The sequence below is a fragment of the Diceros bicornis genome, chromosome 7 (assembly GCF_020826845.1).
Source record: "Diceros bicornis minor isolate mBicDic1 chromosome 7, mDicBic1.mat.cur, whole genome shotgun sequence".
NCBI lineage: Eukaryota > Metazoa > Chordata > Mammalia > Perissodactyla > Rhinocerotidae > Diceros > Diceros bicornis.
In genome coordinates, this window is record NC_080746.1 from 76,038,185 (window position 1) to 76,050,885 (window position 12,701).

Sequence of the window (12,701 nt, forward strand, 5' to 3'; positions counted from 1 at the left end):
GTAGAAACTCTTGTGCCCTGACACGTGTACAAGATCGTTAGAAGCAACACTGTTTGTAACAGAAAAAAGAAACCACTCAAATTTCAAAATAATCTGTGAGATATTCATGCTCTGGAATAGTATTCAGCACTGAAAACGAAAGAAGAACTACAACAGACAGCAACATGCCCGTATCTAAAGACATCATTGAGCAAACTCAGCAAGTGACCAGTGAATCCATACACTATAATTCTGCTTACAGAAAGTTCAAAAGCAGGCAAAGCCTAAATAGTAAATTGTTCATGAGCGCACACACGTGATAAAAACAATTTTAGAAAAGCAGGGGAAGGATAAGCACAGAGTTTAGAGGGGGGTTACCTTTGGAGAAAGGGCAGGGAGGAGCGTGCAGCCAGGGAGAGGGCACAGGAGCTTCTGCGGGGGGAGTAACAGCCTGTTTCTTGGGTTGATTGGGGGTTTCCAAAGGGGTGATAGTCCAAAATGTTTACCTGGTAAAGCAATATAAATTAACACATTAAATGTTAATATATTAAATTTTAAGCCTCTTCCACTGCTCCTCCACATGAACAAAGGTACATAAACTGTAAAACTTCTGACCAATAGATATGCTTGCAGAACACATTGTTCCTCAAATCATTCTAATAGTCTCCAAATAATGTGTTGATATTTTGGATGATGAGTGTGCTCTTTCCCACAGCTGTCACTAGTCAAGTGATGCCTTTCTGGGCCTTGATTGACACGGAGGAGCATGTGTGCTCTTCAATGACATCCCTACGAAACTGGTAGTTGTTGGATGATGTGAGGTCTCAACAGGTGGAGAAAGAAATGGTCTGTGGTGCTGAGTCCTTCCTGTGCCTGTGAGGTCACATATTCACAGGTTCCAGGGATTAGGACGTGGATGTCTTTGGTTGCGGCCATTATTTTGTCTGCCACACCAATACACTCTTTCAGCTAAGATTTTCTTGATGTAAATTTTTTGAAAAGGTGTTTTAATAATGCTGGATATAATACTTATTTTTAAACTAGAAATATCTTAAATAGTACATGAATTGTGCCCTTAAAGGATGCCCACAAATGTTCCCACCTGGATACTAAACAGGTAGTTCATACTGGAAAGAGAAATATGAAGATAAGAGAAAAAAGAACTCACACAGGTAGAAATCCAGATAAAGTGTTGTTTAACTTTAATGAAATGGGGGGCTTCAGATGTAAAAGAGTATACACTCAACACTCCAGCTGTTCACAATCCACCTTTGGCCCTGTCTTTCCTCATGGTGTGTTCTGAGCACCTCCAGCCCCTCTGTCTCTCTCATGCTGTCTAGCGGAATTCCAGGCTTAGCCTTAGAAAACTGCAGGACCTCCTAACTGCTGGAGACAGAAGTCCTGCCAAGGTCAGGAGAGAATGTTCCCTCTTTTCTTGCAGCTGCAAGAAATGCAGAAGGTTTCCTGCATCAAAGACACTCTCCACGCAACAGTTATTTCTAATAAAATAATCTGAAAGACATCCGGACTTCAGAGAATGTTGCTGTGTCCTGTAAATTAGACCTTGATTTTTTTTCACTTTCATATTCATTTCTTTCATTTGCTTCCATAATAACTATGGGAGGAAGGCAGTGTTATTCTCTCCTGGAAGATGAGGAAGCTGAGGCTCAGAGAAGCAAAGGAACTGTCCAAGGTCACACAGCTGGGAATGGGGGAGCTGGACACAAACCAGGCCCATGTGACCTCAGAGTCAGAGCCTCCCCTGCAAAGTGATTTCTTATTCCAGGCTCAATTTTGTGTCCATTCAAGCCACAGTGTCATCTCACCACTGGTCTCCACTGATTTCTCTTTGAGTGTGGTCACATTTTCCTGTTTCTTCACGTGTCTAGTGATTTGGGATTGTATCCTGGACATTGTGAATGATATGTTGAAGAGACTGTGCATTCTATTACATTCTTCTAAAGAGTATTGACTTTTTTTGTTTTGTTTCTAGTCTTGCTAAACTCAAACTTCAAACTCTGTCTCCACTGTGGTGGCAGCAACTGAAATCACAGTTCAGTTTTCTCTTACTCTTCAAGCCGCTAAGACTGTGGGTTTCCTATAAATTTAGTCATGCTGAGTGACACTGACTGTGGTCTGCCCTCAGGAGAAATGCTTTTAAAACATGAAATACACCTATTGTCATTCTTCCAGCTGTCAATTCCCCTCCAATTTCTGCCTGCTTTTGTTTTACCAATGCCTTTAGGTGGTTATAAAATATTTTATCCAGAGTTTATAGCTGTTATCTGTCGGAGGGCAGGCCTGATAGGAGCTCCATTGGAAGACTTGTCCCACTTTTGAGACCATGGTTCCTCCTCTGGCTCTTACCAGGCAGGGTCTGTTCTTAAAGCTACACCTGGCCTACCAGACCCTCTAGGAATCTGGTCTTCAACTTGCAATAGTGGGTATTTATGCTGAGACAATGATGTGTTATAACTGGCTCTTGGAAATGTTGTGCCACTCTGTCCATGACAACCTTCTGGCTGGCTTTGTCTCACCTGCATGTTTCCTTCAATATCACCTTCCTTGGGAAGGATAGCCACTGGACTGCAAGGAGCTTCCAACCTCAGGTGCCATCACACAGAGAGGGGGAGGGGTGGGCTTTGTCCCTCTTGCAAGCACATTTTCCACAAAGTCCCCATTGAGAGAAGAAGAGGGATCAGGAGGGAGAAGGAGCCAGATCCCCAACTCACCAATGTCATCCACACGTATGTTTCTTTAAACGCTGCCTTAGGGAGTTTGTCAGATGGCCACCACTTGTTCAGGTTCTCCAGACACCTTCTGCAGCTGCAGGTGTGTGCCAAGGGCTGGAAAAAATTGGCTCTTCCTGAAAGTTCCCTTTCTCCTTTGTTGGTGATATCAGAAAGGCCAGAGCATGATGGCAAAATCTGTGTGCTTTTAAAAATGTTCCTGCTTTGAGGAGGGGTTGTTTTTCTCCCCCTTTTCTTCTTAGAAAAAATCTCCTGTGTGTTAGAGAGATGAAGCCAGAAGACAAATGTCCCTTGATGGCTGAGAATTACTGTTTTGTTTTGTTTTTTATTTAATTAATTTATTGAGGTGATATTTGCTTATAACCTTGTGTAATTTCAGGTGTACATTATTATATTTCAGTTTCTGTATAGACTGCATCATGTTCACCACCAACAGTCTAGTTTGTATCCATCACCATACACATGTGCCCCTTTATCCCTTTCACCCTCCCTCCTACCTCCTTCCCCTCCCATAACTACTAATCTGTTCTCTCTGTCCATGTGTCTGTTTATCTTCCACATATGAGTGAAATCATATGGCATTTGTCTTTCTCCATCTGGCTTATTTCACTTAGCATAATACCCTCAAGATCCATCCATGTTGTTACAAATCACATGATTTTGTCATGTTTTATGGCTGAGTTGTATTCCATTGTATATATATACCACAACCTCTTTATCCATTCATCCGTTGATGGGCAATTAGGTTGCTTCCACATCTTGGCTACTGCAAACAATGCTTCGATGAACATAAGGATGCATAAATCTCTTTGAATGGTTGATTTCATGTTCTTTGGATAAATACTCAGTACTGGGATAGCTGGATCACAGGGTATTTCAATTTTTAGTTTTTTGAGAAATCTCCAAACTGTTTTCCATAGTGGCTGCACCAGTTTGCCCTCCCGCCACCAGTGTATGAGGGTTCCTTTTTCTCCACATCCTCTCCAGCATTTGTGGCTTTTTGTCTTGTTAATTACAGCCATTCTGACGATGTAAGGTCATATCTCATTGTAGTTTTGATTTGCATTTCCCTAATAATTAGTGATGTTGAACACCTTTTCATATGCCTGTTGACCATCTGTATGTCTTCTTTGGAAAAATGTCTGTTCATATCCTCTGCCCATTTTTTGATTGGCTTCTTTGTTTTTTTGTTGTTGAGTTGTATGGGTTCTGTATATATTTTGGAGATCAACCCCTCATCAGATGTGTGATTTGCAAATATTTTGTCCCAGTTGGTGGGTTGTCTTTTCATTTTGTTCATGGTTTCCTTTGCCTTGAAGAAGCTTTTTAGTCTGATATAGTCCATTTGTTTATTTTTTTCTTTTGTTTCTCTTGCCTGAGTAGACACGGTATTCAAAAAGATACTGCTAAGACGTATGTCAAAGACTGTGCTGCCTATATTCTCTTCTAGGAGTTTTATGGTGTCATGTCTTCTTTTCAAGTATTTAATCCATTTTCAGTTAATTTTTGTGTGTGGTGTAAGATAATGGTCTACTTTCATTCTTTTGCACGTTGCTGTCCACTTTTCCCAGCACCATTTATTGAAGAGACTTTCCTTTCTCTGTTGTATGTTTTTAGCTCCTTTGTTGAAGATTAGCTGTCCATAGATGTGTGCTTTTTTTCTGAGCTTTCTTTTTTTTTTTTATAATTTTATTTATTTATTTACTTCCCCCAAAGCCCCAGTAGATAGTTGTATGCCATAGCTGCAAGTCCTTCCAGTCGCTGTACGTGGGACGCGGCCTCAGCATGGCCGTAGAAGCGGCTAGAAGCAGCACGTCGGTGCGCGCCCGGGATCCGAACCCGGGCCACCAGCAGCAGAGCATGCACACTTAGCCGCTAAGCCACAGGGCCAGTCCTTTTCTGAGCTTTCAATTCCGTTCCATTGATCTGTGTGTCTGCTTTTGTGCCAGTACCACGCTGTTTTGATTACTACAGCTTTGCAGTATATTTTGAAGTCAGGGATTGTGATGCCTCCAGCTTTGTTCTTTTTTCTCATGATTGATTTGACTATTCAGGGTCTTTTGTTGTTCCATATAAATTTTAGGATTCTTTCCTCTATTTCTGCAAAGAATGTCATTGGGATTCTGATTGGGATTGCATTGAATCCTTAGATAAACCTTGATCTTTAAAACCGCATTCTGATTGGTAATCTTACTTATTAATGTGTTAATAATGTGTGCCTTTGGTAATAGTATAGTAACTAATCTTTCTGTTTACTGCAAAGTATAAATTATTATGAATTTTCTTGGTTGAGCCAGAAAAGCTAAAACTTGTCAAGTGCTTTACTTGCGCCCAGAACTGATCCAAGCCCCATTCAGCGTCAATCATGTCATCCTGACAGCAACCCTGTGAGGTCAGTGCCATTATTTCCACATTTTATACCCACAGTCCTGCTCCTCCTTGTTCCTACTCGCCTCTGACTCTGGGACTTGGGCCTCAGGGGCCATTCTTGGTCAGGCTATCCTGTGGGGCTTTTTCTTTACTGTGGTTTCTGATCTTAAGAGCCTTGGTGATCTTCTCTTCCACTTACATTAATTGTAACAGAAGAAATGGCGGGGGGTGGCTGGCCCAGTGGCGCAAGCGGTTAAGGGCGTGCGTACTGCGGTGGCCCGGGGTTTGCCGGTTCGGATCCCGGGCGCACACCGACGCGCTGCTTGGAAAGCCATGCTGTAGTGGCGTCCCATGTAAAGTGGAGGAAGATGGGCACGGATGTTAGCCCAGGGCCTGTCTTCCTCAGCAAAAGACGGGAGGATTGGCAGATGTTAGCTCAGGGCTGATCTCATCACAAAAAAAAAAAAAAAAAGAAGAATTGGAGGTGTCTCAGGCCTCTCCACAGCCTGGTCACACATGACTAGTAAAGTAGGAGTCCATCTAGTTTATCAGGAAAACCACGTCACTTTTGAGGGTGGAAGGCGGTGTCACTATTAACAGTTTTAAGCTGGGACAATGGGTGCTAACAGAGACCGACTCTGCAAACTGGGACACAGTCACTTATGGGAGACTTTGGCAAACGCCTTTAAGGCCTGAAGATGCTGACATCACCATGACAGGTTAGCTTCTATTTGCAGAAGAAACAAGAGAAAAAGGCAGACTGCCACTATTGTCTATTGCTCCAAGCATGGCCCCACAAGGAACTACGTGTCCCTTCCCAGAAGACAGAAGACATTGAGTAATGAAGGAAGAGAACTTGGAACGCTGGTCAGAGTCCCTGTGAGGAGTTCCTCTTGGTGTATAGAAATTGTACCTGCTCTCTCTCTAATGATTCTATCAAAGAAGAGAATGACTTGAATGACATGAGAAAGTGGTGGGTGAATTTCCAGCATTGAATGGCCACAAAGAAAGGAAAAGAATTGTAACAGGATGTGATCACTGGCCGATAATTTCTGCCCAGAGGAAAGTAGGGGAAAAGGGGTCTGGATCACATGCCCTGCTCTATGAAGCAGCCCCCAGCACACCTGTGACCAGTGGCTGTGGAGGGTGGACAACTCCCCCTTCCCACCATGTCTACTCATAAGACCAAGTGGGCCAAGCCATCTCAGAGACCCTGACTACCCACACACAGGGAATCCCACCTTTCCCAAGGAAGAAAATTGTCTGTGGAATATAAGAATGTTGCTTAGCATGGCCTTGGATAAAAACCAAAGGCACAGATATCTGCCCTACAACTTTCATCTCATATACCTGCAAGAATTAAAATATGACTGAGGCCCAGAAAGAGCCATCACTCCTGATTTTGGCAGGCTCTAATCTAAGACAATGATTCCCAAATAGTCGTGTAATCCTTGCTTGACTTACTTCATCCTGGGTCACTGCTCCTCTTTCGAATGTCCTATTCATAGTTCCTCTAATCTTGTACAAATTGAGAGTCCTTCCTCCTCCTTCTTCTCTGGATTACTAGTGGAGCACAAGTCCCCCTCCTTTCTAACTGTTGTTTCCATCTTCCAACACCTTGGCTAGCAAGTCTCCGTGATGTGATTGTATGAGTCTTGGAGATTCCTTCCGTAGTATCTCCAATGCACTGCTCACGTTCCTTGTCTCCCAGAAACACTCCAGGCACAAATCCTGAGCTGGTACTCCCTGGGCTGGGCCTTACTTGCCCTACAAGGTCCTCAGGCTCCAGCCCAGTGTCCCACTGAGAGAAGGACAAGATTCGTCCCCTGGATCCCCCATCACTTCTGCCATGTTACACACACATCATCTTTCTTCACAGGGATACCACGTACAGCATCCCCCTGACAGCACCTGCACACAATTTCTCCCCAAGACTATCTTACTAAACTCACATAGTGAAACCCGGTCCTGCTTTCCTGGTTGAAACAGCTGTTCTCTATCATCACACCTTCCAGCGTCCTTGTGCTGCATCCCAGCTTTCTCTGCATCCTTCTTGAATCTTCTATGCTGATAATTTGGCAGCTGGTTGGCTATTTCCTGCTCATTTTATGCTGTGTTATTTCTACACAACATTGGAGCAAATTTCTATGCTACAGTTCAACGTTCCTGGGTTACAGCATCTTCCAGATATGACCTGCCATTATGACCTTCAATAGCAACTGATGGTGAATACACCCAAGTCTGGAGGACTCCCTTTTCCAGTGCTGAGTCCACACACGAGGGTACTGGGGGTTTTATGTTCCTGGGCAGTCTTCTTCCTTTCCTACCTCTGTGCCCTGGGGTCCCAGCTTCATCCTGAGCTGTCCCATGAAGCCCGTTCGGCTGGATCACTTGCCCTGTTCTCTTACATTCTTTAATCAAATCTCTTTTCTAATATTGGTGACCCCACCCAACAAATGTCAGTACATAATTGTGTGGGGGTAAAAACCCTGTCCCCAACAGGGATGAGGCTGGAAACGGGCAGAAAATCCAACTTGCTACACCCTGAAAGCTGCCAGATTGCACAATCGGGGAAAATTAGATGTGTGTGAAAAATAACCCTGATGTTCTGGATGCTGAGTTCTGCCCAAGACGAATTTCCCAAGTTTCTTCTTCTTGCCTCACTCCTGTGTTCCCATTCATTCCCCTAGCAAAGTGTCAGTATATATAGCACCAGCCACATCTCCCAGGCAGGCAGCACAGGCAGCTCAGCTCACCAGGAGCCCAGCAGGAAGAGACAGCCACAGGTGAGGTGTTAGAACTTTCCAGCAGCTTTCCTCTTTGGAGATTCTCTCTCCCCCCCAGCATGCTTGTTCTGCATCCCTGCTCTCTGCCTCCTTCCTGAGTCTACTGTTCTGACAATCAGAATTCAGCAGATGCAAATACTTTTGGGGGAGGGACTCTGTTGTATGCTTCTTCTGTGTGGAGTCAGTGATGGGTAGAGCAGGCTTCTGCAAATATTGGGGGCGGGGGGGGGGGGGGACGGCCAAGTGGCACAAGCGGTTAAGCGCATGCGCTCCGCTGCGGCGGCCCGGGGTTCGCTGGTTTGGATCCCGGGCACGCACCAACGCACCGCTTGTCAAGCCATGCTGTGGCGGCGTCCCATATAAAGTGGAGGAAGATGGGCATGGATGTTAGCCCAGGGCCAGTCTTCCTCAGCAAAAAGAGAAGGATTGGCAGATGTTAACTCAGGGCCGAGCTTCCTCACAAAAAAAAAAAAAAAAAGGCAAATATTGTGGATGGTTTAACTCATCTCACATTACAGAGAGATGTGTGGTCACAAAATCCCCAAATGCCTCTGAGAACTTTCTCTACAGTGGGTTTCAGAGCTGATAGTGGATGATTGAAATGGAAAGTAGTTTATCCTAAAAGCCCATTGCAATCTCTCACCCAGTAATTCACTGGGATTCCAATGAGACAATGGAAATGGAGACTTGGACCCACTGAAATTTTATCTATCATCCGACTGTATACACATATATACTTGTGTGTGTGTATATATATATATGTGCGTATAGAGATATAAATATATAGGTACAGATGTATATAAAATTGAGTGTGGTCTATTTTCGAAATACAAGAATGGGTCTTTACTCCCCGAAAAAAACAAACCAAAACAAAACAAAGACATGTGTCATCCTTGTGTGTCTCTTTGACTCTGCAGCAGGATGAAGCTTTCCATCACCATCATTTTCTGCACCCTGGTCCTGGGTGTCAGCAGCCAAGGATTTTTTTCATTCCTCAGGGAAGCTGGTCAAGGTAAGGACCAAAGGATGGGGGTGGGGAGAGGCTGCAACTAACTGCCCCCAGGATTCACCTGAGTAGAGGCCACATCCCCACAGGTCAAAGGCCACAAGTGAGTAGAAAACGAGCACGGTTTTCATGGTTCCCCAGGCTTTTTTTTTTTTTTTTATTGAATTGTATTTCACACATAACGTTGTGTAAATTTAAGGTGTACAGCAAGTTAATTTGATATTTGTACGTATTTTAATATGATTGCCATTGTAGTGATAATTAGCACCTCTATCACATTATATAATTATCCTTTCTTTTTAATAGTTGGAATAATAGTGTTCCAGTCTCTTAGCAAGTTTGATGATTATAACACAATATTGCTGTCTATATTCACTGTACTCTGCATCAGATCTCTAGGTCTTATTTACCACTCCTGTTAAGTTTGTACCTTAACAACATCTGTCCTGTCCCTCCACTCCTAGGCTTTTCTGGGCAGCTTTGCACTCTTCTGTGGGGATCCCAAGGCCAAAGACAGAAAGTTTGGGCGCCACCTTTCAGCAGGAGTGAGGAGAGCTGAGTTCAGGGGTGCCACGGTCCCTACATACATGTGGGGCTCTACTCCCGCCTAGTGGGGAGTCAGGGAGAGCTCACCTCTATGTCTCAGGAGCCATGAAGTGGGTGCATCACAGGTGTGGGGTGTGTTCCCACGCCCCATCCCCTTAGTAATTACAACCAAAGTAACTGAGCTTTGAATACGTCCCAGGCACTGTTCTAAGAGCTTTACATGGACGAATGAACTCGTTTTCATCCTCAGGTTTTAATCCTTTCATCCTGAGATGTAGGCACCATTATCCCTTAACAGGGAAACTGAGGCACAAAGAGATTCAGATACCTATGCAAGTGCCAAAGCAGAGCAGGATTTAGCCCAGGTGGTGGAGGTCCCCAGAGCTGGCTATTAACCAGGCACCATCCTGCCTCCCTGACAAGAGTGCATGTGGGAGAGCAAGGGATTTGTGAACAGACACCTGTTCTTATCTGAGCATAAGGCCAAGAGTGGGCATGTGTGTCTTAGGAAGGCAACTTTGTAGGGCTCTTCTCCCTACAATAAAAGGCACAATGAATTCCTGATGATGGTTCTAGTGAGGCTGAGACCTGACCAGGAAACGGAAAGCAAGAGATATTTACCTCACTAGCAATAGTCAAGTGGCAAAAATTTGTTCATTTCACAAAATTATTTTGTTATTATTTTTCTGATAGTTACTGACTGTTTTAAAAATTTCCTGTTAATCCTATCTAAATTCTCACAGACCCAGCTAAAAATATTTTTTGATCTCTTAGGTCAATGTTTCTCAAACGGTTGTTCTACGACCACCCACATGAAATCTCCTGGGTCTGGGAGCTTTGTGAAATGCAGACGCCCGGGTCCACACACTCCCCTCCCTGAATCACAATCTCGTGGCTGAGCTGGAATCTGGCCTTCAACAAGGCCCCTGGGTGATGTCTGTGCACTAAAGGCTGAGAACCACTCCTCCAGTTCTGCCCCTCAAGGGACCAAATGTGTCAGGCATTCTGAAAGGACTAAGTATGCAAGTCTGGACTCCACGGATCTATTTAGATCAGTAACTGAGAGGGAATAAGTACAGTAAGAAAGCCACAGCACTCAACACAACTATCATCTGAACATCAGGAACAATAAAGACATAACACGAAGTTATCACACGGGGACAGTACATAAACTCAGATTACAACTCTACGTTAGGTTTTTCTCTGTTTCCTAATCAGATAATCTTTGCCTTTTTATTCTAGCTTCATCAGATTTCTTCCATCCATAACTCTTTGCCCCTCATCCTAGTTCATTCTTTTTCTTCCTTTTATCCCACCCTCCCCAAGGCCCAGGGAGGTGATGGTACATTGAGCATGTAGAATGTTCTAGATGTTATACCTGTATCTTCTCAGTCCTTCTGCATGACCACCTGAGGGAGGTCCCACTCTTCCACTTCACTGGGATGACACTGACCTTTAGAGCTGGTGGTCAGTTGCCCTTTGTCGGCATCTGATCACCCAGGTTCTTTAAAGCTGTCTTGGGGACTCACCTTTATCACCTGCCAATTGAATTCTGACAGTCATCCAGGTGCAAATGCGCCCGGACATTCAGATGTACTCAGGACCAAGTGGTCCTCACGCTGCCCACAGGGATGAAGTTCTCCGGTGATGAGGTTGGGAGCACCGTGGGTTCCCAGCCTCCCTCAGAGTCACCTTTGTTCTCAGGCTCTGGTCAGAGGGTTCCCTGCATCTTTCCAGGTAGAGGCTCATTGTACAAAGACACATCCCCTAAGGACCATCCCACCTCTTCCTCACACGCATCACAAACAGCCCAAAACAAAGTAGCAACAGAACTTGGAATGAGACAGAATAAAACTTGCACGTGGTGTAATTCTCACCACACTAACTAGGAAGTAAAAAGTAAAGGAATATTTGATCTCAAGCTAATATCATCACCAAGGGCTTTGTCAAAGGCTGACATCTCAGAATCAGTGGGAGGAAAATTTCATGTCTCTGTTATTCCAAGATGTGATCACCTTCTTCTCATCATTTTCTTTCCCTTCCAGGGGCTAAAGACATGTGGAGAGCCTACTCTGACATGAGAGAGGCCAATTACAAAGATTCCGACAAATACTTCCATGCCCGCGGGAACTATGACGCTGCACAAAGGGGCCCTGGGGGCGCCTGGGCTGCTAAAGTGATCAGGTGACTCGGGTCCTGGGGGTGCAGGGGTGGGTGCACAGAGCTGGGCTGCCTTGGACAGCAGGAGGGGCCACGCCCTGGGGAAGTTTCCTGTAGAGACTGTGGCCCCTCCTCCTGTGGCCCACACTCCCCCTCTGTGCCCAGTGTGGGGTCTGAGTGGTGACAGAGCCAGAGAGGGACTGGTGGGAATGGGCGATTCCCAGCCTCGCCTCCGGGTGCTGTTCACCCAGCACCAGGGGCATCAGCGGGGCTGAGTGGGCTGTGCCCTGGCAGCCTCAGTGTTTTAGCCCCTCTCTCCTGGGCTCCTCTCAGAGCCATCCCTGGGAAAGAGGAGAGACAGGAGGGTGGGGCTTACACATCAGCCCCAGATTAATCTCCTACCTGCCCTCCTCCATTCCAGTGACGCCAGAGAGGGTTCTCAGAGATTCACAGACCTTTTCAGGCATGGAGACAGCGGCCATGGAGCGGCACACTCGAGGGCTGACCAGGCTGCCAATGAATGGGGCCGGAGTGGCAAAGACCCCAATCACTTCAGACCTGCTGGCCTGCCTGACAAGTACTGAGCTTCCCCTTCTCTCTGCTCTCAGGAGATGGGGCTGTGAGCCCCCTGCGGGCAGGGACACCGAGTTATTGAGTTCTATGTCCACAGAAGCCAGTAGAGGGCACATAATTAGTGTCTAATAAACGCTTAAGAGCTTGAGTTTGTTGAAAACTGTGTGTTACTCTTCCGTCTAAGGATTTCCCGTTTGTTCCCTAGGGTTGATGGATGGACACCCTCGTGAAGGCCAAGCCTGTGCCTGTGGGTGTGGGTGTAGGAGAGGCAGTCTCAGTGTCATACAGGACAGACACCCTCACCAACCCTCCCCTGAATCAGACCCGCTCCCCTCTCCAGGCCCCTCTGGTTACAGTGGTGCTATTTCCAGGTCCTTCCGTGTCCAGGCCTCCTCACTCCTGTCAGTGTCCTGTCACTTCTCTGCCCACAGGGTCTTAGCCCCCTTAGCTTTGTTCCTCAGTGGTCTCTATCTTGGGACAGGGGACACAGCCGGGGGATGAGTGGACCCTGGAATCCCACTCCAGCAACTC

The 12,701-nt window shown here is 45.6% G+C and overlaps 1 protein-coding gene across 1 annotated transcript; it reads left to right on the plus strand.

Moving 5' to 3' along the window:
- The first annotated feature begins 7,841 nt into the window (after positions 1 to 7,841).
- LOC131408922 (serum amyloid A protein-like) lies at positions 7,842 to 12,381 on the plus strand. The gene is made up of 4 exons (XM_058546093.1): positions 7,842 to 7,885; positions 8,803 to 8,897; positions 11,483 to 11,621; positions 12,019 to 12,381. The coding sequence occupies exons 2-4, from the start codon at positions 8,807 to 8,809 to the stop codon at positions 12,179 to 12,181; spliced, it is 393 nt and encodes a 130-aa protein (XP_058402076.1). The 5' UTR covers positions 7,842 to 7,885; positions 8,803 to 8,806; the 3' UTR covers positions 12,182 to 12,381.
- The last annotated feature ends 320 nt before the right edge of the window (positions 12,382 to 12,701 follow it).